The sequence below is a fragment of the Telmatherina bonti genome (assembly GCF_933228915.1).
Source record: "Telmatherina bonti genome assembly, chromosome: 1".
Classification (NCBI taxonomy): domain Eukaryota; kingdom Metazoa; phylum Chordata; class Actinopteri; order Atheriniformes; family Telmatherinidae; genus Telmatherina; species Telmatherina bonti.
In genome coordinates, this window is record NC_136619.1 from 26,495,787 (window position 1) to 26,518,647 (window position 22,861).

The 22,861-nt window shown below is 36.0% G+C and overlaps 1 protein-coding gene across 1 annotated transcript in view; it reads right to left on the reverse strand.

The window, feature by feature from the left end:
* Positions 1-22,861, reverse strand: part of tub (TUB bipartite transcription factor) — a gene marked incomplete at both ends in the record, with an annotated part of 47,133 nt that overhangs the window by 1,186 nt on the left and 23,086 nt on the right. Inside the window, 10 exons of the mRNA XM_079242096.1 lie at positions 642-813; positions 931-1,029; positions 2,073-2,187; positions 5,504-5,616; positions 5,799-5,990; positions 8,098-8,219; positions 9,354-9,506; positions 10,817-10,954; positions 11,917-12,079; positions 14,188-14,239. Of these exons, the coding sequence (XP_079098222.1) occupies positions 642-813; positions 931-1,029; positions 2,073-2,187; positions 5,504-5,616; positions 5,799-5,990; positions 8,098-8,219; positions 9,354-9,506; positions 10,817-10,954; positions 11,917-12,079; positions 14,188-14,239 (1,319 nt within the window). The remainder of the gene's footprint in view (positions 1-641; positions 814-930; positions 1,030-2,072; positions 2,188-5,503; positions 5,617-5,798; positions 5,991-8,097; positions 8,220-9,353; positions 9,507-10,816; positions 10,955-11,916; positions 12,080-14,187; positions 14,240-22,861) is intronic.

Below are 22,861 nucleotides of genomic sequence, written 5' to 3' on the forward strand. Positions count from 1 at the left end.
TGAGTTGCTTTATGCTGCAATAATTCAAGTTCAATTTTCACGGCTCTCTCTTTAGACAAGTGCGACCTATCTTGTCTTAAGAGACATACCATAATGCACCAATTCTAGCTATGAATGACATTTCAAATACCAAGTTGGGAGCCAGCACAGAGCCTGATAAAAAAAAAAAAAAAGCAAGTTAAAAAAAAGAAAAAGAAAAAGAGAAGGTAAGTGCTCTCGTGATGCTCTTGATCAATGAATTTGATTCTGTCAAGCCTTCCAGGCAATAAAAAGACAGGCTTTGTTGGCCTTCTTTTATGACAGTGTTTGGGACTTGGCTTTCCGTTCTTCCTTAATCAAAATGTCCCTCACGTCCGATTTCAGTTGAGGAGAGGTGTGTGACAAAATTCTTTAAATTGAACATCACACTAGTCTACACTTTGATGTGTGCTCACATCAAAGAGTACAATACTGTAAGTGTGTTTAATGCTGCACAGACATATCTGGCTCTATACTGACCATCAGACATCTGACAAAACAGCCATTAAGAAAGTGGTTTTATAAATGAATGAGTACATTTTGCCTCTTCTGTTACCTTTACTCTTCAGTTTTATTCCACAATGTTAAAATTGCTGAAAACAATTTAAAGGTATGAAACTTACGGTCATTGTCGTGAATAATTTGAAAATTTTTAACAGAAGCCTGAGTGACTCTGCCATGGAAGTTGAGCACATAGGATTGTGTGTCATCGTTCCACACGGGTGTCTTGTTGTGCAGTTCAATCACACTCTCTGTGTTCTTGTTCTGCCACTTGGCCAGAAGTGATTCATGGTCCTGTAATGAAGAAGAATGGCGCAGCTTTGAACATGGACATCACAGTTATTAGATAAATGATGTAAGGAGTATGTATCAGTCAGCAGGATGTGGCTTCGGAGAACTGAGGCAACATACGTTCCGTGGGCGAATAGACACTCGTTCATGGTCCATGTTCATTCCAGGAATGATGACGCTCATTTTGCGAGGTCCTTTGAATCCTAAGACATTGGTTTCCTTAATTTAAAAAATATGGGATGGTAGAGTTATGAAGATTACTGAGTGTGTGCAATACTTTAAATATTTGATATCAATGTAGAAAAACAAAGAATACATTGATTTAGAGATTTCTAACTCTGAAGAATAAAACACCTGAGCTGAAGAAATACTGTCTGTTCTTTACTGAGCTAAAAGCTTTAGTTTAAATTAGTAACTGTTATGCAACTGTAAGCCAATTAAGTGTACCTCTGACTAAAGTATGTCCTTCACTCATACAGTACATAACCCCAGAACAAAACCTAATAACATTTGTGTTTGGTTGATTAATACTCCTCCAGCTGGTGGAAAGCCTGATTAGCCACCTTTACAATTAGGTATAACTTTTAAAGGTCATGCATGTATGGAACATAGCTAAATGTGTGGGCTTCACCCCCCCAAAATGAGCCAAAATGCAATTAAATAATCTCCTGTTGGAATTCACTTTTGTTGTAAATTGCTTGGTGGAATTTCATTGTTGGGTTCTTCTACTTTCATACTATTACGTTTACACTCCCTGGGACTTCAGTACCATTTGGATGAACCATGCACAACCACAGCAGCCTGGAACCTCCTCCTCGTGCTGGTCCCTAGCCTAGTAACATTTTGCTATCCCATTCACGTTTATGCATCCCATTCTTCAATCTGGAGTGTTGAAAGTCAACCAGTGTGGTTGTGTCGATCACTCTTGCACATACAGCATGTCTGAGCTGATCCCACAAGTGTTTATTTGGTTTGAGGTCTAGACTCACTCTCAACTCTCAAATTCTGCATATTAGATCACCACTGGCTCCACAATTTCATTCTGATGTTTGTCCATTAATGGAAAGTCGGTCATGGCCAGTCAGGTGCCAGTCACACACCTGTCACATTTAGATTTCAAAAGAAGACTGAAGAGCAATAGAAAAATATTGAAGGACGTTTCATCAGGCTTTCCAGCTATGTATAATACAACAGCTGGTATAAATAAAAAGAGCTAATACACTAACTTTGATGTCATTTTCTGAGGTTTAATCCCAACTTACATAGCAAATGGCTGCTAACTCTTGACGCAGAGTGCTAGCTTCGAGGCTTGTGGTGCTCTTCATGGGGTTCTGACCGCTGTCATATACAGTGAACTTGGTTCCCATGAGGTTTGACCTGCAACAAAAGCATTGCAAACTCAGGAGCCCCATTCACAGTCTGTGTAGTCTGTGTATCTAAAGTGAAATAAAACATGATAACATTAAATATTTTTTAAGAATAGAAAATTAAAAAGAAAAAATAATTTTAAGGTGAATTTTCAAATATCTCGCTGGATAACTAATGTGTAACCACAATGTACAATAACAACAGTTATCTCATGTTTCTGTACTTTTTATTTTCATTAATTCAGCCTTGATTTCATGCCATGTTTTTGCAAATTTGAGCTACTTGTCCTCCTCACTTACTTTCCTTTCAAGTTACTTCAAACTCACACCATGTAATATAAGGCAGTATTAACATCACACGATGATGAAATAAATTAGGTCATATTTGATCAACCTGGTCATGCAACGTTTACACTTTATCCTAATAAAGGATTTTTTATATCAACTGGAACTATGCACTTATTTATAAAATAAATAAATGATTTTGATTGGCACTGTAAGAAATCAAAACATTGACCCTGGGTGCAGAATAATCTCCCCTGGCCAGCCACTTCTAACTTATGACAAGTGTTTTGGAGGAATTTGGAAGTAGCAAACATTTATCTCTAACTTATCTTTTTTAATTAAATGTAAAACGCTGGATATTGTGATTTTCTGGACATTGATTATTTTTAAATACAGGTGTGTACATAGACACAAATGACAGAAAAAGAATTATTGAAATAATATATATATAAATTTTTTTTAATAATAACCCCCTCCCGCCCCTAGTCCCCCAGGCACGTGGGACATCCATTCAGATAAAAAAAAAATTGATCATTTAAACCTGAAAATTCAAGAAAACATTAGAAAAGGAGTATATACATAGGTTTGCTACCACTAAGTGTATGCATTGCACACGACATATGGTTCTATAGATAAATAAATTACAAATGCATACAGGAGCAGCTACATAATGGTACTAAGAGGGCAAAGTTTTCAAGTTTACCCAAGTGGGACAGCACTGGGTCCAAAACAGAAAAAAAATAGTCCCTAGACTCCCTGAGTGTATTTTATCTTTAACTGCATGCATTTGCATGAGGTCACTAAACCATAGAGATTTAAGTAAGTTATTCGATTTCCAGTGTAATAGTATCCTTTCATGAGCAAGTCATAAATAGATAAATAGGAGCAGTCTGTACAAAATTTTGCAAAGGCAATACAACAAAACAATGAGTAAGTAACTGATTTGAAAACATAAATTCGAAATTGGTGAAGGATTTTATTGAATAAGTTATCCAGTCTTTTATACATATTTGTAATTTGATATTTATTACGTTTGTTCTCTAATTTTCTAAATATTAGAGCAGTTAATTGTTGATATCTATTTTATGTTGATTTAAAAAAGCATTTGACATTATAGATCATGATGTACTTCTTAAAAAAGCGGGTAGGGGGCTTATTAGTGATTAATAAAAGCATTTTGTTAATGCGTTACAAATCACGTCCTCAAAAAATTCAGAAGGAAAAAAGGAAAGTTGTATGTGTCAGAACTTTTTCTGTTTTGTTTTGATGTTGTGATGCTGTGATGGGAATACAGAGTGCTTTGTCAGGTTGATGTGAAAGGTTATATTAACCTTATTTGATTTTATTGCCTGTGTCTGTCTGTGTCTGTGCTTTTTGACTGAATAATAAATAGAAATAATATTCCAGGTAGCATTTTCTCCATGACTCCTGCACAAGCTGGCTCATTTTTTTCCTTAGAAAGGTAACTAACAGTACAGAATTTAGTATTTAAATAGTTTTGAAAATATTACAGTACATTTTTTGTCTTTTTGTATATCTCGTTTTGATGCATTTCATGTTTTCTGTAAAATACTTTGAACCATCTTACTGAAGTTTGCTTTGTCCACAAATTTCCTTTGCTTTACAGATCCAGGATGAAAATTTTAAAAAAAAACAAAAAAAAAAACTTGTACAGTGTGAATTTAGAAACAATAATTTAGGCAGAATAATCTAACACATTAAACCAAAAGACCCTTCTGCCCTGTTTATACTCCTGTGGGATGGTCTCTACACCACAGAGCTTTTCAGGCATTATTTCTTATATTAGGTAAGCCGAGATGGATGGCAGTGTCATTTAGTTTTTACAGTGATAAGAAAGTGATTAAGATTCAACATGTTGTCACACTGCACAGGAAGATGTTCGTAGCATCCATAGCTATAATTTTCACAGGACCAGTGGTGGTATTTGAATGGTAAACCACAATAAAATTTTGTATGAATGTGATAAGAGCAACCTAGTCACCAGAAAATGATGAAATTTCTATAAACACTAAAAAACTCAGTTCAGTAGTTTCTAAAGCTCTTACTTCTTATTTGACTGGTACTATTCAGGAACATAGTAAGGTGTTAAAAACTATATTTTAAGACAAGCTATGATTGCTTTCCTGAAGCTTCCCGAGTCACTTTAGAATCTAAAGAGAAAAAAAAAACTGAAAATGCAGTTTAAATAACAACAAAATGTCCTCTTTCCTCCCTCCAGCTTTAAAGTGCTGTCTTTGTTCTAGGATAATTATGCTACTGGTTCATAAATAACCTGAAACATTGAGATTTTACAAGTCTGTAGTTTGCAACATCAAAGAAACACAATTTTTTTTCCTCAGGATTTGATTATGTGAACACTGATATGATAGATTTTTTGTTTTTAAAATTTTAGCAATGCAAACACTGCAGTTTACCAAATTTAGAAATTCTAATTGCAAAGCTTAGACACACCCGTATTAAGGCAGTAAACTCAATCAGTGTCGCTTACAGTGTAGTCATAAACAGTGCAAACACTGTGCCAAACATTAACAGTAGTGTTTTACTTGTAAGTGTGCATCAAAGGTAGGCAGCTCTGTTTTGCAGCAGTGTTTCTAATCCGCAGCTGTCTGTGTAACTCTTTTAGAAGCCGTAACTCATTTAGGCCAATCCCCTCAAGGACTCTTAAAAAGCTAGAGATGAAAGGTCACTGTTCATTTAAATTTAGATTTCCATCATTCAAACAGGATTGTGACTGCAGAGGTTCAAGCAGCACATCGACCAGCGGTCAGGCCAGCTCTAAAGATTAAAAGGCTCTGCAGAGCCATGTTTGATTACACTGCAGAGGTGTTTCCATGGAGCTGCTAACAGTGCACTGAGCTGTCTATGAAGATTATCTTATCACCAAAGGCTTCATACAATGATGTGAAAAATGCATTTCTCTTAATGGATTTGGCAGCAATTTAAGAAGTAAATGGAAATGCAACCAATTCCTACTATAAACTGATAAATATTCCATATGAAATAACATATTAAAGGTTAACCTTAGTTTTCCAATGAAACTCTCTCCACCACGAGACAGATCAGTGGGATCAATGGAGATGAGGTAATTTGAAGTTTTACTCTTTTTCCTCTTCCTTCCAGCTAACAGGAACACCTGCAACAAACCAAACACCAAATCAATACTTTTTAAGCTTCCAATAGTTTATGTCAATCAAGTCATGTTGATGCACACAGTTCCAAACAAAAATCTGAAACGAGTGATTTTACACGCTGCATTCAAACACACTGATTAACGTTCTTTCTGAAGTGTTTGTCAGCACTGTAGAGAACTCTCACCTTCTTGCCATCTTCTCTCTCCAGGTGGAGATAATATGTGGGGTACATGCCTCTGTCCATGCCTTTTTTGTCCCTAGTGATTCTGCACTTCACTCTGACCCCCTGCAGTGCGGGTCGTAGGGAAAACTCCTCTAGGTCGTCGACTTCGATGGCAGGTTCATTGACTAGTGGAGTGGTTGCTGAGGCCACCTCCTGCAGAGAGAGAAAAGGGTGAGATGGTGGACTGATGAGTGATGTGTTAGAGCTGACTTTCGTTAAAATAGGGTAAATCAGTGTAATGAGGCTGAAGATCAAACTATCCGTGGGGACTATGAATTAGCACAGAGTGTCTAAAATAAGAATCTGCTGTAGAGAAGAAAAACTGACTTGACTGACTTGAAGAAACAAAGTGAAACTCTGGTTATTATAACAAAATGTTGAGAGATCTTTATGCAAGTTATGATTATTTTAAAGAATCTGTTTCATTAACAGCATCAAACCATTGCACTCTTTTGTCTACACTGAATACAATAAAAAAAACATTTACATGGTTGTATGTTGATAAAAGTATGTTAGTACAGTAGACTTCTTCAAATTTGACCTTCTTCATCAAACATATGCAAACTGATATTTTTCCCATTCTCCAAGGTCTAAATGAACTAAATATACCAGTTATTTTGATCTTGGACCTTGGCTATGCCTGTCTCAAGAGCCATGTAGTTTTATTGTTGATGTTTTTCAAAAACAATGCAAATTTCGGGATATTATGTCCTTGTTTTCATTGTAGCTTCCCAGAGCTTGATGCTCTAGCATTTAAAGTTGGACCACAACTTATTTTGTTCCACTTAAAGCACTGCTCCACACAGTAAGGAAAGGTCTTTCTTTCTGTACTCAAAGGTACAAATACTGCAGACTAAGCTTCACAATCATAACTGACAATAAAGGATACTAATAGTACCTTTAGTGACACTATGTCACACTTTAGAAGATGCCGCTGTCCTTTAGACCAGGATGAGTACATTGCTGTGCTGGCTTAGGGACACCTAAATACCTCACAGTTCTACTGGGAAAATGTTTTGTGGTTGAAAATCAACTTTGATTGTTTGAGAGGAATGACTGAAATGTGGGAACGGATCTGGCAAAGACTCTATATAACCCATTTCTAGGCGTTCCCTTGAACTTTCTGTAAACTGCATTATTATCAAATTGTTTGCATTTTAATCACAATGATCTGTAAAAAATAAAAAAGGAAGATAATTATTTGAAAACATAAAAATAATATGGAATTTAATATGATGTCATAAATTCAGAAAATGTGGCTTAGAGGAGGAATGTCGAATTCCAGTCCTCAAGGTCTACTATCCTGCAGGTTTTAGAGGTTTGTCAGCTCAAACAGATCCTGAAATGGATCTCCCCAAATGCTTATCAAGGTCTGCACAATCCTGTTAATAAAAATTCATTTAAATTAGATGTGATGGAGCAAGGAATCATCTAAAATCTGCAGGACAGTGCCCTTTGAAGCCTGGAACTGGTTATCCCTGGCTCAGAGACGGCATGTTGGAGTTTATTCATAGGGCTGACTGGTGAATGTGGCTTTGTTTTCTCGTACACATTTCAAATCAAGTCAAACTAAATTTTATTAGTATAGGACATTTTATACATGAAGCAACGCAAAGTGTTTTACTAAAAACAACAAAGAATACAAATATATGGGCACGCCTGTTCATTCACACACACATGCAGACACACCCCACAATCCCATGTTCCATAGCACAGTTCCAGATGCATGTCTTCTTTGACTTGTATGAAGATCCAGTTTAATGACTGTTGTTGCTGAAAACTGGGTAATTACACAGGAACTATATGTTTATTAGCCACTGCAAACCAAAACCCATCACAAATAACACAGAAAAAACAAAATCCTAATGCCTGATCTGTTAAAGTCGATGAACAGTAAACCAGATGGCTTCAAAGCTTGTTGATCTCTGACTTCTGAATCCAAAATAGTTTTTATAAAAGTAATACCATGGAGAAACACAAAATCAATTAACTATATGAGAGTTTTAGCATTACATTGTTTTGTTTTGTTTTTTTACCATGATTATTTGTACACCACCCCAAAGCACTTCATTATTATCATATTAAACTCTAATTGTCTAGTACTCTATTTTCATGCATGAAATTGTTCTAAGTCAAACTGAGCAACATAATTGAAACAACATTTTCACGCTTATTATTCATGGATAGAAGGCGCTGGTCCTGGTTGCCGGGCAGATTGACATGCAAAGAGTGCAGATGCGTGCTGTGAAATTCATTTTACCTTGCATGACTTCTTGCTGGTAGCAGAGCCAGGTCTTGTGTTGCTGTTGAGTTGTGAAGAACTAGAACTAATCTCATCCTCGTCATCCTCCTCTTCATCAAAATTCATACTGCTGGATATACCTTCAGAGTAAAAATAAAAACCAGAAGGAATGGATAAATGTAAAAAAAAAGTTAAATAAAATTTTGGTTGGCATACTATTGCATCGTGCTTATAAGGATGATTACAGGCAGAAGAGAAGCTGCCACAGACAGATAAAATGGAGAGGTGAAGAAAAGAGAAACAATTGGTACAAGAAAGACAAAAGAAGCAGAGTAAATGTCATTTATTATAGTTACAAAGCAGATCTTGTCACATAACAGGAGCGGAAAGACTGAGTTGTTGATTTTATGTTTGTAAAAGGCAAATATGACCAGAAAAACCACACCTGATTTTAATTTTATGAGCCGGACTCGGGCTGAAGAGTTGGACATTTCAGGCAATGCAGTGCATTCATTTGTATTTCCAATCACAAAGAATTTTTGTTGAAAATTAAGCAAGAACTTCAAGAGAGTTTTTATTCATTTAAAGGAAAAAATAAAACATGAAAAAAACATCCAGTGTGTGATGAACAATTATCTTGTACAATGCTTTTATCATCATCCTATTATCGTGCTACTGTACAATTGAAAATATATATTTTTTTTTTTTAAAAAGCTATAATTTCCTTTATTTACTGCTCTCAAATGAAACACCAGCAGCTCAACATTTAACTATAAATTAATATTAAAATCCCAGCCCAGCCGAGGAAAAAACTATGATGTTTATATTCAATTGATCTGTGAATAGTACAACTCATAGGGTTGCTTCCTCAGTTTTAGTTTGCTATGAAGAAATTATTTATATTTGTCACTGTAATGTGTTTGGATTTACTACATATAAAGAAGAATCCTCAGTGCATTGTTTTATATTACGTTCGAACAACAATTTCCCAAAAAGTTAAGCCTGAGATACGTTTTATTGGTGTCAACAATAGAATAAATTATAAAGTATTAATTGCAAAAGAAACAGGCGATGTGTTTCCTAGTATTCAGCTTTTAAATCATGAGTAGTGATCTCAGTATTTTTAGATTTTTAAAAGGATACATCTCCTTGCAGTTGCAAGCTTTAAGATGACTCAGTGTATTTCATCCTCCTACCAGCAGACCTGTGGGTGTGAATATGGAACTGTGCTGCTGCAGAAGCAGGCCTATAAGCTATCTTGAAGTTGACAGTACCTTTCTTGAGCATGGTGACACGCAGATCCTGTTTACTCTGAGATGGAGTGCAGCTCATGACAGACTCCATCTCGCCCTCCTCTGTGGTTTGGTGGCCCACTGTCAGAATCTGGATCTGACCATTGTCCTGCAAGGCAGCCTGACCGTCGACCGCTGCAGAGCCGTAATCCCAAAAGAACAAAGTATGTCAGAATGCTGTTCAACTAGATGAATTATGTTTTAGTCCTACTTCCTAAAAGTATTCCATTTTACTGAAACTAAGGCAACTGTTCCCATCTCGTCTAGAAAGTGTAACAACTCAGGCGCTATTTACAACGCTGGCAAGCCTGAAGAACTGTGATGATTTCTGACTCTTGTTCTCTGCTCTAATATTTTATGTGACTGCTTCTTTTTCTGTCTTCAGTATTCTGCGGACTTATTTGATGTTCCATTGTTTTAACTTTCCTTCAGATCTATGCATTAGGAAATCACGATATTTCTGAAACACCATGTGGTATCACTGTGTGTCATGACTTCATTATTAAAAACATGCGTAATCCTTAAGACTATAGATGCAAAGAGACATCCATTCATTTCATCTTCTTTAAGATATATACCAGCACTGTCTTACTAAGTCATATTTCTTTTTACATTCTGCAAGTTGTTGCTAATCTTACTGAGGGAAGAAGGGCAAGTACTGATTATATTGTGTCTCAGTTTGTTAAGATTTTGGGTTCGTTTCTAATCAATATTTCATTTCAGAGTCAGATATTTTATTCATGCAGCTGCTGTGTGTGTAACTGAATTTGCTACAAGCTTAGAAAATGAATCGAAGAGTGAGTAAGATTGTTCCAATTGGGAAGAGTTATGTCTTTTTTAATATTGTAAACCTGCTGAAAAAAAAAACCCAAACTCTTGGTTTTTTTTTGTTCTTTAAATTGATTAATTCATATTTTTCTGAGCAACTAAAAAATTAACAATATTGTACAACAATAATTTATACAGAAAACATCTCTATTGTCACATATGGGTATGCAAGGATTATTAATAGGGTCATTTTATTGTCAGACCTTTATGGTCCACTGTGCAGAGTGTGTGAGAACATGGTGTGAATGATCAAAAACATTATAAGTGCAGTTTGTAGCAATAGCTGTAGTTGAAATTCACAATGTAAGCACTTCATATTTTCTAGTTGGAGCGTGTCTAAGCTGATAGTTTGCTGGTCTGTCAAATTCCTTCAGAGATCTGGAACATGTCAGTTTCACTAGTCATACTTGTCGCTAGATGTGGCTTGAAATACCAGTATATGAAACATTTTCTGAAGATGGTCTAGGAAAATAGATGGTTCCAGCTGCAGTAGCTGTCTCTTCTCTTCCGTGTTGTAAGTTGCTTTTGCTACTAAAGCATCTATTTTTCCTTTAAAACAGAACAATGAATTTGTAATATAGTCCATCGTCCATTTGTTTTAATAGAGAAAGTCTGACCTTTGTGCTTCCCCTTCCTCTCCTTCTTGTCGCTGCCTGACTGAGGAGTGGAGCTTGCTGATGCTTTGCCTTTTTTGACTGAGCGAGGCTGCTGTGTATCTGATATTACCTTCGCCTCGTCCCGTTCAGCTTCATGCACTGATCACAGGGATTGGAAACGATCCGCAGCACACATGGATGGAAAATAAGGATGAGCAAAAATTATTCCAGTAAAAAGGACGTTATATAAATGCAAATATGAAGCTATATTTTCCTATAAATGGTATTTTTTTCTTGTGTCTCTTCTATGGAGTAATGCTTTTATAATAATAACGTTAAGCCGGAAAATGACTGCCTGCTTCTGAATAGAGCAATTACAGGGTAGAAATTAAAGGAGGTTTATTTACCTATTTTGGCACTACTGAGTGGTTTTTATTCTGTTTTTTTTCCATCAAAATATTAGATTAGAGCAAAGTAATATTTTGTCGACATTTTCCTCTTCTCCTCAGCAAGAAGTGAGACAGTTTATCTTTAGGTCCACAAACAGCCATCAGAACGGAGAATTAGATGCTGAGCTCTGGTTTTTGCTTTTTCTAGTTTTATAACCTTCCACTATTGTGTGAGTACATGAGGTTTTAGTCTTAAAAATGTTAGCTAACTACTTGCAATCTATTGCCCATTGTTGCAACAAGTAAGCATTAAAGTGACTTTAAAACTGCGTGATGTGAGTCATATAAGATCTGATATCTTTGTAAAAATGATCCAATAACTCAAGTCCCTTCCTAAATTTCATACTTGACAGAGACCAGTGTGACTATAACCTGTCTAGAGTAAAACTTTCTTGAGTTTAAAATGACAGTAAGAACAACACTTCTTCAAATATCCATTGTTATTTATGATGCATAGTGATGATGCAATGCATGGCTCTATCTGGGGAACTGGGAAAACAAACACTGTAGTAGAATTAATCTCTGCTGTCCTAAGAAAAAATGCTTCTTGTAAAGAAGCCAGGTTGATTATACAAGCAGTCTGACATCTTTCTTTGTTCAATCGATTTCCTAAACCCTCTGTTTGCGCTCTCTGAATTGACAGAACACTGCAGGAAAACAAGTGGTACTCACCGTGGTAGATGGTGCTGCTGTTGCTGCTAAGGTAGGATTCAACCAGCGGAGCCTGTTCCTCACTCTGTTTGGTCCGACGAGTCCGTGATCTCCCGTCCACGTTAGACTGGACCATCAGAGGCTCTTGCCTCTTTTTCTTCTGCTTCTGTTCCAGGAGCGCCCGCTGAGGTTTTTAACACAGACACATCCGCAGATCATAAGACAAAAACTGCAAGCACAATTCTAGCAAAAAAAAGGTGTTAGGGTTTCTCATGCGTTACTATTCAAATACTGTAAATGTACTTTTTTCCTCAAGTTCCAAAACCACAGACAGTGCTTTATTGCTACTATACTTTTTAGATTATCCAAACACAACTGATCATATATTTCTTTAAAAATTGATTTGCTATATGCTGTATCAAGGCCCTGTGATGCAACCTGTCCATTATTGTAGAGTACCCCCCCCCCAGTCTGAATTAAACTGAACTGAAATCAGTTAAATAACTTCTGAATTTAGGTTCTGCAGTACCTGTGTCATGTTGGGACACACTACTCTATTGAATATAATGGGAAAACGTGTCCATACTTTTAAGTGGAAATGTGTTATGCAAAGGGTTGTCTGTGTAGAGAGTTAATGCACCTTTGTTTGATGCCTATTGCACCTATTGCTGTAATAAGAGAAAATTCAAGTGGGCCTGTTCTAAGCAATCCATGGGAACACCTTTAGGTGATCCATTTTTATTTCAAGGGAACTGCTTTTCATGAGTGAATAAAAGAAACAACACCATTCTTATGTTATACTCAGTAAGTTAGTGTAGCTTTCTGTGTTTTTGTTAAGTTCCTTCATTCTCTTTTGCAGTATTGCAGCAGGTCTGCAATAGGGATTTTGTCCGTTAGGCTGTGAAGCTGTCACCAGTACTGAGCCTGCTGCACATTGTGTCAAATATGTAAAGAGAGGGGAGAAGTGCTTGATGTTTAAGACAGCCAAGACCTTGGTATATCATACAAATCACATGACCTAAAATACAAAAAGAACCCCAGATTTTATCTTGGCTAATTACACACTACATTGACATGATCAAAGCAGAGCTCATCAATTATTAAAGTCTTCAATTAGTGAAGAATATAATCTGCAGAGCTTCCCTGATGCATTCCCTGCCAAGTTCTTTGCCAAAATACTAATGGCCATTAGCAGGTAAATTCCCACAGGGCATGGATTGGTGGGCAAGGCACTTAAAATAGGCACCATTAAAGTTGCTAATGACACAATGGCAAATTTATCTATGTCACAGTAACACGGTATAAACAGGGATAGAGATAAACACAAAAGGATATCTTTCATCAGATGTATTGCTCATTTAGCCATTATTGTCACAGTGAGTGTCAGACATGAAGAGGAGACAAATGACGGCAAGCAGAAGGCAAAAAAATAAATAAAATAAAGAACAGTATTTACTGAATAAAACTTCTGTGAAGCCAGGTGGTCCAAAAACAGGATAAAAAGAAGGATTAAAAAAAAGAAAATGTGGATGAAAAGCCAAGTTAAAAACACAACAAAGAAAACAAACAATCGAAACACATGGAAAGCCACACAAACTCACTGCGTACAACTTACTGAGTATAACTTAAGAACTTAAGAATATAAGTTGAAAATGGTGTTATTTCTTTCATTCACTCATGAAAAGCAGTTCCCTTGAAAGCAAAATGGATCACCTAAAGATGTTCCCACAGATTGAATAGAATATGACCACTTGAACATTTGCAGCTCTACAGTAGAGAACATTAATGTTTTCAGCGTACTTCTGAACTCTACTAACATCACAGACTACAGAAACACACAGTTCATGAACAACAGCAGCTGCTGCTGTGCTTAGAAGTTTATTTAAAAGTATGTCACAGCATTTTCTTTTGTTAGATATCAGCATCGCTGACAACAAACAACAATAACAGCAGTGTTAGTTGCAAAGTGTGACATCAGTTTAGCTGCAAGATTGTTTTTTTTTAACTGGATGTATAATTATATATTTATCTGTGTCATGAAAATGCTGACTGAAAACATTTGGCTTACGAGTGCCTGATGTTTGTTTTTTTGTGTGCAATTCTGTGGTTTAGTCTTTTAGAGACGAAAACAAGATGCCACACAATGAAACAGCAAGTTAGAAAGTAGCTGGCCATCTGTGTCTCCTCTTAGATCAGAGTCAGTTTGTGATGATCAGCCTGGTTTTCTGTGGTTGATGTTGACTTTAGTGTTGCTCTTTTATTGGAACTGGAAGAAGAACAGCAGAGACTTACCTGTCTGTCTAGTTTCTGCTGTCGGAGGTTGGTGCCCTCATCATCTAAAGTGCTGCAAAGAAAAGAGAAAAGGAGGAAATATGAGGTTAGCTCGTTGTTGCTCGTTGTTGTAGCAGTGAAATAAGCTAGGTAATAAATCCCTGAGTCTTTATTCATCTATTTTTAGTGTATTATTACCGCCACCCAGGAGGTGGTGGAGGTTATGTCTTTGCCAGCATTTATCTGTATGTTTGTTGGCAACTTGACGCAAAAACTACTGGACAGATTTGCATGATTTTTTTTTTTGCTGAGAATGGGTCTTGGTCTAACTTAGATTCCATCAAATTTTGGGAGGGATCTGATCACCGTCTGAATCCAGGAATTTTTAAAGGATTCTTTATCATTGCAAAGATATGGTCATTTTCAGTATTTATGCATACAACTCCACAATAAATGGCCAGGTTGCTTGACCAAAAAACACAGAAGTTTCCAACAAGTATGAGAAAATATAAAAACAGATCTGGATAGAGTTTCCACATGTGCTCCTGATGTTGTCCGTTGTGTTTCTAGGAAATTTTTGTCTCTTTATTGTTTCTATCCTAGGTGTAGAAGATGTTTAGTTTTTCTGTTGAGAATTTATTGCAGTTGCTGTGACTTGCTTTCCATTTTTGTTTTGCTTTCTCTTTTTCTCTTCTTTCTCTCCATTTTTACTCTTTACACCTTTTCCCTCTGTCTCTGTGGTCCACTCCATCAATATAAGCCAATTCATATGATATAAATAATATAATAATAAAGAAAGAAATTTAAGTATCAAAGGAAGCTTCATTTCCACAAGGCTCCTCTTGTCCAAGTAAATTTTATCAGCCCAGTACAGCAGCCATCATTCTCCTGCCATGATGCTGGACAGGACAGGTTACAAATAAAGAAAAAAGATAGATCTTGATCCCCCAACACTATGATCCAGAACAGGAAAAAAAAGTGGATTTTTGGAATTTTCATCATTACTGCACAATAACAAATTCAGATGCAGCAAACACCACAATATAGCCAACATACTGGATTCATTACCACTGAATCTAAGAATCTAATAGTTTATAAAACTAAAACTAGCTTAAAATTAATGTAGGGCTATAACATTGGATGGAAATCACAATATGGGTGGAATAAGCTGCCTGGCAGAGGTCTGCTCTCTCCTGGTGCTTTTCTAGTTGCTATTTGTCTGCAATTCATGAAGTTATGAGAGAAGCATGAGCTGGTAATGTGGAACAATGTTATTCAACATTGCCATTTAACACCACATTACTGTTTAGTGCTTATGTTTTGTGTCATCTGTCTGTTTTTTAATCCATTTTTTATGTAAAAGTCTCTACTATTGTTTTATTTCCTTCTATTTTGCATGTATCTTGTCATGTCTTCTCTGCTTTGATGAATGCCGTTGTGGGTCAGCTCCACATTGCTTAGACATTTATTTATTTATTCTTTTACCTTCAGAAGTATATTCGGGGAAGTTAAGTGCAAGTGCCAAAATAAAAAAAAAGAAAAAGGAAAGAGAGGCAAGACAAGAGCAAAGAAGAAACAAGTGAAGTAGACCTGATATAACTCCTAACTTTACTGGAGCTGCAAAAAAAAAACTTCACAATTGGTAATCTCAGGCACAAGGAGGAAAGCAAACACCAAATAGAAAGGCCATGGGAACAAATCACACCTGTTGATGTGCAGCAGCAGTTCTAACTAGCGCAGCGCTGCACTGCCTAACCAATGAAAACACTCAAATCGGGCAACATTTTCTTCAACATTTCTTATTACGTAACATACAGTATGATCTATAAAACTTTGACACTGAGAGCTGGTGTTGGATAATTCTACATATGAAACGATCAAACACAGATGAGCTACAAATCGGAAATGAACTGAGGGTTTGTTTGTTTGTTTTTTAAATAGCAATAAAAGCGTAAGTTAATTTAAAAACGGGGATAAATTATCAAGTAACAAAGTGAAATGAAAATAGAGCTGTGTTCTATCATGCACCATTAGCACTGCTGTATTCATTAGTCATCATTTGCAACATAAGAACTGATACTTATCGGTTCAACAGCAGCCTGAGCAGGGGAAGTAACAAAGCATATATGCAAACAAATCTGACATGGACAAAATGTTTACAAACAGGCACTGAATCGAGGCACTGATATTTTGCATTCAAACTGGGAAATGAGTATATTGACTTCTTTAATTAGGTTTTAATCCAATCATATTTTGAAATCATTCAAAATCAGTGATGATTTATGAGTCAGTTTTTCAGTTTACATCCAAGCAGCTCATTATCTAAAAACTCTTCTAGTTTTTTTTATTATTTATGTTAATGTGGCACTGCTCGCCCTTCATAACTGCACCATTAAAATGCAAAATGCATTACTGCAATATGCAACAGTATAGTGCCACAGACAAATTCAATAAATAAGTAAAAATTCAGATTTCTGAAGTGATTTAGAGAATTTTTATGCTGAGTGTATTTCAAATTGGGGTAGCTGTCGCTGATGCTGCTTTGCGTGTGCTTCCTGAAATGTTTATGTCATCTGAAGCACATATGATGTCAGATGTAATGCAAGTAGAATGTGGAGACCAAAGGAAATCGTGGGACTGTTTTAGCAGCACAACATACATATACCTGCACAATGTTATGCACGTGTCTAATTTTAGCCTGTAAAAAGATTTTCTCAGTGTGATATACCAAGGTCTTGGCTGCCTCCGTCACAGCAGATTTATATCTTCTTCACCAGCGCAAACAGCAGCATTGACTTGAATAACATTTGATTTGCTGGTACACCCTGACATAATTCAATAGTCAGCATAGCACAGGCAGTATTGGAGAATACTGTCTACAGAATTTCAGAATGCTGGCCTTCTCTTCACCACAAAACACTTGTGAATGCGCCAACTTTATGATATATACACATTTACAATAAATGGTTTTTCTTTTTTCACCTTATTTTATCAATGACCATTGAAAATAAAAAAATATTTATGTCAAAGCTTAGGGCCAAACAAATTAGTTTACAAATGTAAAATCGCAAAATATTAACCTCTTGTAGAAAATATAATCATATCCAAGCGAGGAAAATCGAAAGGGTTCTAGGGCACGCTTATTTGCTGAAGACCAGGTGCAGCTCCTCTCATTGCAAAAGTTTCATTGAAGTATGTCTATTGAAACAGTGGGAGATACCATTTACCATTATCTGAATAATGACATACTAAAAAGCCACAAAACCCACATTTACACTGAGATAACTGGTTAGAGAAAATCACAGTTTTACAGAGTGGTTGTTTAATATTTTAGCTGCTAATGAAGGATTGATCGTATGCCACAATGATCAATCCTTTTACAAAAAATCCCCTGTACTGGTGAAGATTGCTAAAGATTATGTCACGTTACTGTTGTGTTCTTAGATGAAAATATAGACAAACTGCACTTTGATGAGTGGCAGTCTCACACAAGAACAATGCTTCATTTCATAAACTTTACAGAACAGATATTTAAATAAAGCTGGGCTTGGGATCTTTTCTGTGGCTCTTCACACAGAGGTAATCTGTTTGTTTTAAGTTTCCTAGAGATGTATCTTTAGCAGATGACTCCATGTGGGGTTGCCCAATTTAAGTGAGCAGTTCAGAAACTTAAACACCTTTGTGTCCAAGACCCCTCAATTCCCATCCATTTGAGAACAAAAGTCAAACCATTATGCAAAAGCTTAAATGAAGTTGAAGGCAGAACTTTGTAATCATAGGACATCAAGTAATGTTGTAGAATTGGGCCAGACTGAATAAATGATTTTTTCCCTGATTAATCATTTTATTCTGTTTCCTCATAGCTAGGGATGCACCGATACGATAACAGTATCGGTATTGGCTCAATACCAAGCGTGTGTACTCGTACTTGGTATGAATAAAAGTGTACCGATGCCACAACCGATACTCGATACCACACCAGTCAAACCAGCGCAGATGTGTTTGTTGACATGCTTCGGACATGTTTCAAAAGAAATAAATACCTTGAATGTTAAAATGTGACATTTTTTGTTACACTAAAAGCCATTCTTCTTAAACCACACATTTATAGTTGTATTTAGGTAAAATGCGCCAAATCAAAATAAAACTTTATGAAATTGTTAGATCTGTAATGTTATTATATTTGTATTGGTGAGGTAACTTAAGAAAGGATTGGTAATTTATTACAACCTAATGAAATCTTACACAGTTATCACAGTCATGATAATCATAGTCACAATAATGTTCACAAACAGATTTGGCATCGGCAAATATATTCAAATTTCAGATATCGGTATTGGAACTCCCAAAAAGTGGATCGGTGCATTCCTACTCGTAACTCACAGTTTGGTGAAACCAGCAACTGTCAGCTGGGGCAACTACTTAAAATATTATATTGATATTAACACAAAAGTCATGAAGAAGCCTTATCCTACTTGCCATTCAATATAAAAAAAAAATAATTTCCACTGCTCACTTTCTGATGTACTGTATGTTGTGCATCTTTGGACAACCTTCCCTAATATTTTCAGCACACACCTTCAGCACAAAATCTGCAGCTGTGAAGTTCATGTGTGAATGTCAGCAGAGCAAACCTTTAACAAACAATACACATTCCAGAAAATGCCCGGTGTTCATAAGGGAAAAGGTGAAGAGCAAAATAAGAGGAAGATGACATCTTTTCCCATGAAACATAAAGTTCACCAAACAGAGTGGAAAACATTTAAGGAGCTCTGAGTCTTTCTGACATTTATGCAGTTATATTTCAGCTTTTCCAGAATCAGTAGCCTTTGCTTTAAATTGGCATTTAATGTACGCATTCAGTTTGGGTGTGGGAGCTTGTCCAAGTATTTCTTTGTGTTACTTTCATGTGAAAGACTCATCCAGAGTAAACAACCATGGATCAAGCTCAACACAACAACAAATCCAATTATTGTGACAATGTGTGCTCAACAAACAAAGTTAGAATCTAACAGATGTCAGTCTTTCCAAGTAATATCATTAAATTGGACTAAATACCCTCCTCCCAGCCATTTTTTTTTGCTCTTCCTTTTATTTTTGCTGTTCTAAAAATGTACCCAACTTTTCTCTTATGGAAGGCAGAATGAATCTTTCTCTTTTCTGGTACTATATTAATTTCAGGCATAAAATTCAAGACCTATTGTTTTTTTTTCCTCTCTTCGATGAGGGATCAGAACCATCTCAGACTTTGCAAGTCACAACTGCGCTACCTCCTGTCTGCAATCAAAACATCTGGGTAAACAGCATTTATTTAAGGTGAATAGAATAATTACTTCCATTAACAAAACAACAGGATATTTATACAGCAGAAGTGATTAGTTGGCTGGTCGCAACATCCAGCCTTCTCTTCAGAGATTTAATCACTGACGACATATTCACTGATTGTTTCTCCAGCTCCTGTGGCCCAGCAGCTCAGAGACCTCAGAGAAACCTCTATGGCTCCTAATTAGTGAGATTTACGCAGAAGAATCAGAGAGAATGAGCTGAGGAGCCAGCAGAAGAGAGAAAATCATGAAGGACAGGGAAGCAAAGGTTTTTGGTGATGCAAAAGAAATAATAACAGTTTTTTTCTTCACAAACTATATCAGAAATTGGTAAAACTCTCACCTCTCTGTCTCTCCCTTTATTTATTCATATATGTTTATAAATTTATGTCTGTGTGTGCCTGTGTGTTACAGCTTTGAACAGTACCATCTCTTCTTATTTAATAGTTGTGATTTAAAAGTGTGTCCAAACCCTTGACCAATAAGAGGCATGGAAGGATTTGCCAGGATTACCCCTAAAGCACTAACTTGTAACATATTGTTCAATGATGCACTCTCTAGAAGATTTGGAAATGAGCACACTCCAGGACGAATATAAATGCACCATATGTTTGTGCCATATTTTTGTTGAGAAAGAATTACTCTCAACATCTATGGCAGTTACACATACTGACAATGTCTTCAGACCATGTTTCTCTGCTTCTACTCTCAACCTACTGTCTACTGACAAAAGGATTATGTCGTTTTTGTTTGAATGGTTTTGTTTAAGCCTAATGAGGAATTATGTCTTTTATCACTGTGTGCAATCTTGCCATTTGGAAAGAAATGTATTGTTACATTGTTGTTCATTTCTTATTTTTTGCTTGGCAAAATGTAAATCAGTTTCTCATTCTCATGGCATAATAGTGCTTGGTAATGAATTAAGCATGACAAAGATTGTCTTGTTTTTTTACATTTGATTTCTCTGCCCTATACTTGATAATGACAGCATGGTAGTGTAGTCCTGCAGATACAGCATCAGTCAGTAAATATTCAGCGTGCTACTCAGTTTGATGACAAAGGCCCACGCAGGTGCAATTAAAATGTATTTACCACCCACTTTTTGTCACACATACAGACAAACAAAGCACTCCATGTCTGCAATCAGAGTAATTAAGTGTGTGAATAGGCATCAGACAGGACAATAATGACAGAAACAGAGTTGTACTAGTGCAGGTCAAAACAGCTCATTGTTGTATGGAGAGCATCTGGACATTCTTGTCCTGCATCGCAATGATGGGTTTACAGGTAGCTTGGTAACCTTTCAATGGAAGGTTTTCAATTGATTTAAAGCAAAATGGCATATTAGCCTAGTAAAATGGTAACAAATTGAGTTTTATCAGTTGAGACAAACATCTTAAGAGGAAGCTGCAATATAGTGAACCGTAATACAGTGAAAAAGGAGGAGTGCAACATTTACAAAAACTTCCTGGTGTTTTGCTCCCTGACAATAACTAAAAATATGCATAAAATACTTGCACAGCTGTGTATCAAATCCTTTATTATCATAAAACCGGCCATCTCAACCAACTTCTCCATCTGCAAGTCAAATATATGTGAATTTCAAGACTAACTGGGATCATTTTGGCAGATATACTTAGTGCCATTCAAAAGTTTATACCCACTCACATTTAATGGGTAGGCGTTTCCAAATATTCAACTAGTACTGTGCTGTGAAGATATGCTTTTGTCCCGATTCGATTCGATTCCAATTCAGATTTTTTTGCAGATTTGATTCAAATTGCATTTCTCATGATTCTTTGATGTTGCTGATTTTTGTAGACTCAACACAAAAAAAAAGTACAAAACTTTTTTTGCAAGTAATTTTTTCTTGATTTCAGTGAGGAAAAAACAACACAGTAGCCAGAACATCATTCTGCTGCTATAATGCCCAAGAAGACAAGTAAAAAGCTCAATAAAAACAATTTTAAAAAAATACCTTTGAACTTTTATGACGTTTATTTGAAAAAAAAAAAATTGATTTTTAACAAAAAAAAAAAACAATTTTAAAATTGTGAAGCATGAAATCCCGATATTCAATTTTTCGATTCAATTTCCCACCCCTAACTAGTACTACTGAATATATCATCGTAACTTGAATATTTGACTATATACACTTCATTGACTGCCATGGGGTAACATGAGCAGATGATAGTGAATAATTTTTACTTTGTGTGTCTTGATTGTTTGCAGATTTTGTCCTAAAACTTACTAAATTTTGTTGAATTTAATTATGGAAGAACATATTTTAAAGGAAGAAATCTTATGTGCATTATCAAGAGTTGCATTCCACTTTGGCATCTGCACATGATACATGTACAAGCACCAAAATGAGGATACTTTAACTGAAATGCAGCCCTCATACCTACATCAATGCCTATTTTTGTCACATCTTTGTGATATGTGCATTATATTATACATGTCGCCACTGCAATAATGAAATGGTATATAGTGTGACAGATAAAGCTATTGTTTAAAATGACTTTTACATATAAAAAAAAATTGGAACAAATATGTGATTATTTTCCTGGCATTAGAACTGAACAATAGCAATATTATTTTCATCCGTGGTACCACAATAAGTCCAGAATTTCTTAACTTTCAATGTTTTAAATCATTTTAATTAAAATATCATTTTACCAACTAGATTTTTTTCCGCCTACATAATTAAAAATCATTTTGTTTTAGGATGGAAGTTTGATGACAAATTTCATATTTTTAAGACAATCCTACCTGCGTCACCCAATTTTACACAGTGTGTGTAACATGTGTCCTTGAATGACACATTAGTTAGATTAATTTTTCATTTACATGGTTTAATCCATGAAATTTGATGGTATAATAGGGAAATGAATCTGATGGGGACTGCATAGATGTGACCTTGAAGGAAGGCATGTAAATAATATAGCTTTTTTTTCCCCTTTGCTAGACATCTTGTGATGGAGGTGTGAAGTACCAAATATTTTGTGGAATAGAATATCCCTGGAATATATTGTCTGGCAATAAAAATCTCACCACTTCTGAAACATTGTCAGAGATAAAAATAGTGAGATTTAGTTCTCCACTGTGAAAATGCTAATCTAGCAAATGTGCTCCACACAGACAAGAACCACCATGCAACGACTGCTTCTTTGTGGATCTGTGCTTGTGAGATGTGTTGCCCTCATTTCACTGATTTCTGTCAATGCTTGCACTGTGTATTTCTATGAGATGACAGAGCAACAGAGTGCAGCTGTGTCCTTAAACTCTTCTTCACAGAGGCACATGCATTTTTAATGGTAGCCTCACATGATTTAAAAAAAAAACCAAACCTTTCTCATCGAGGAGCTAAA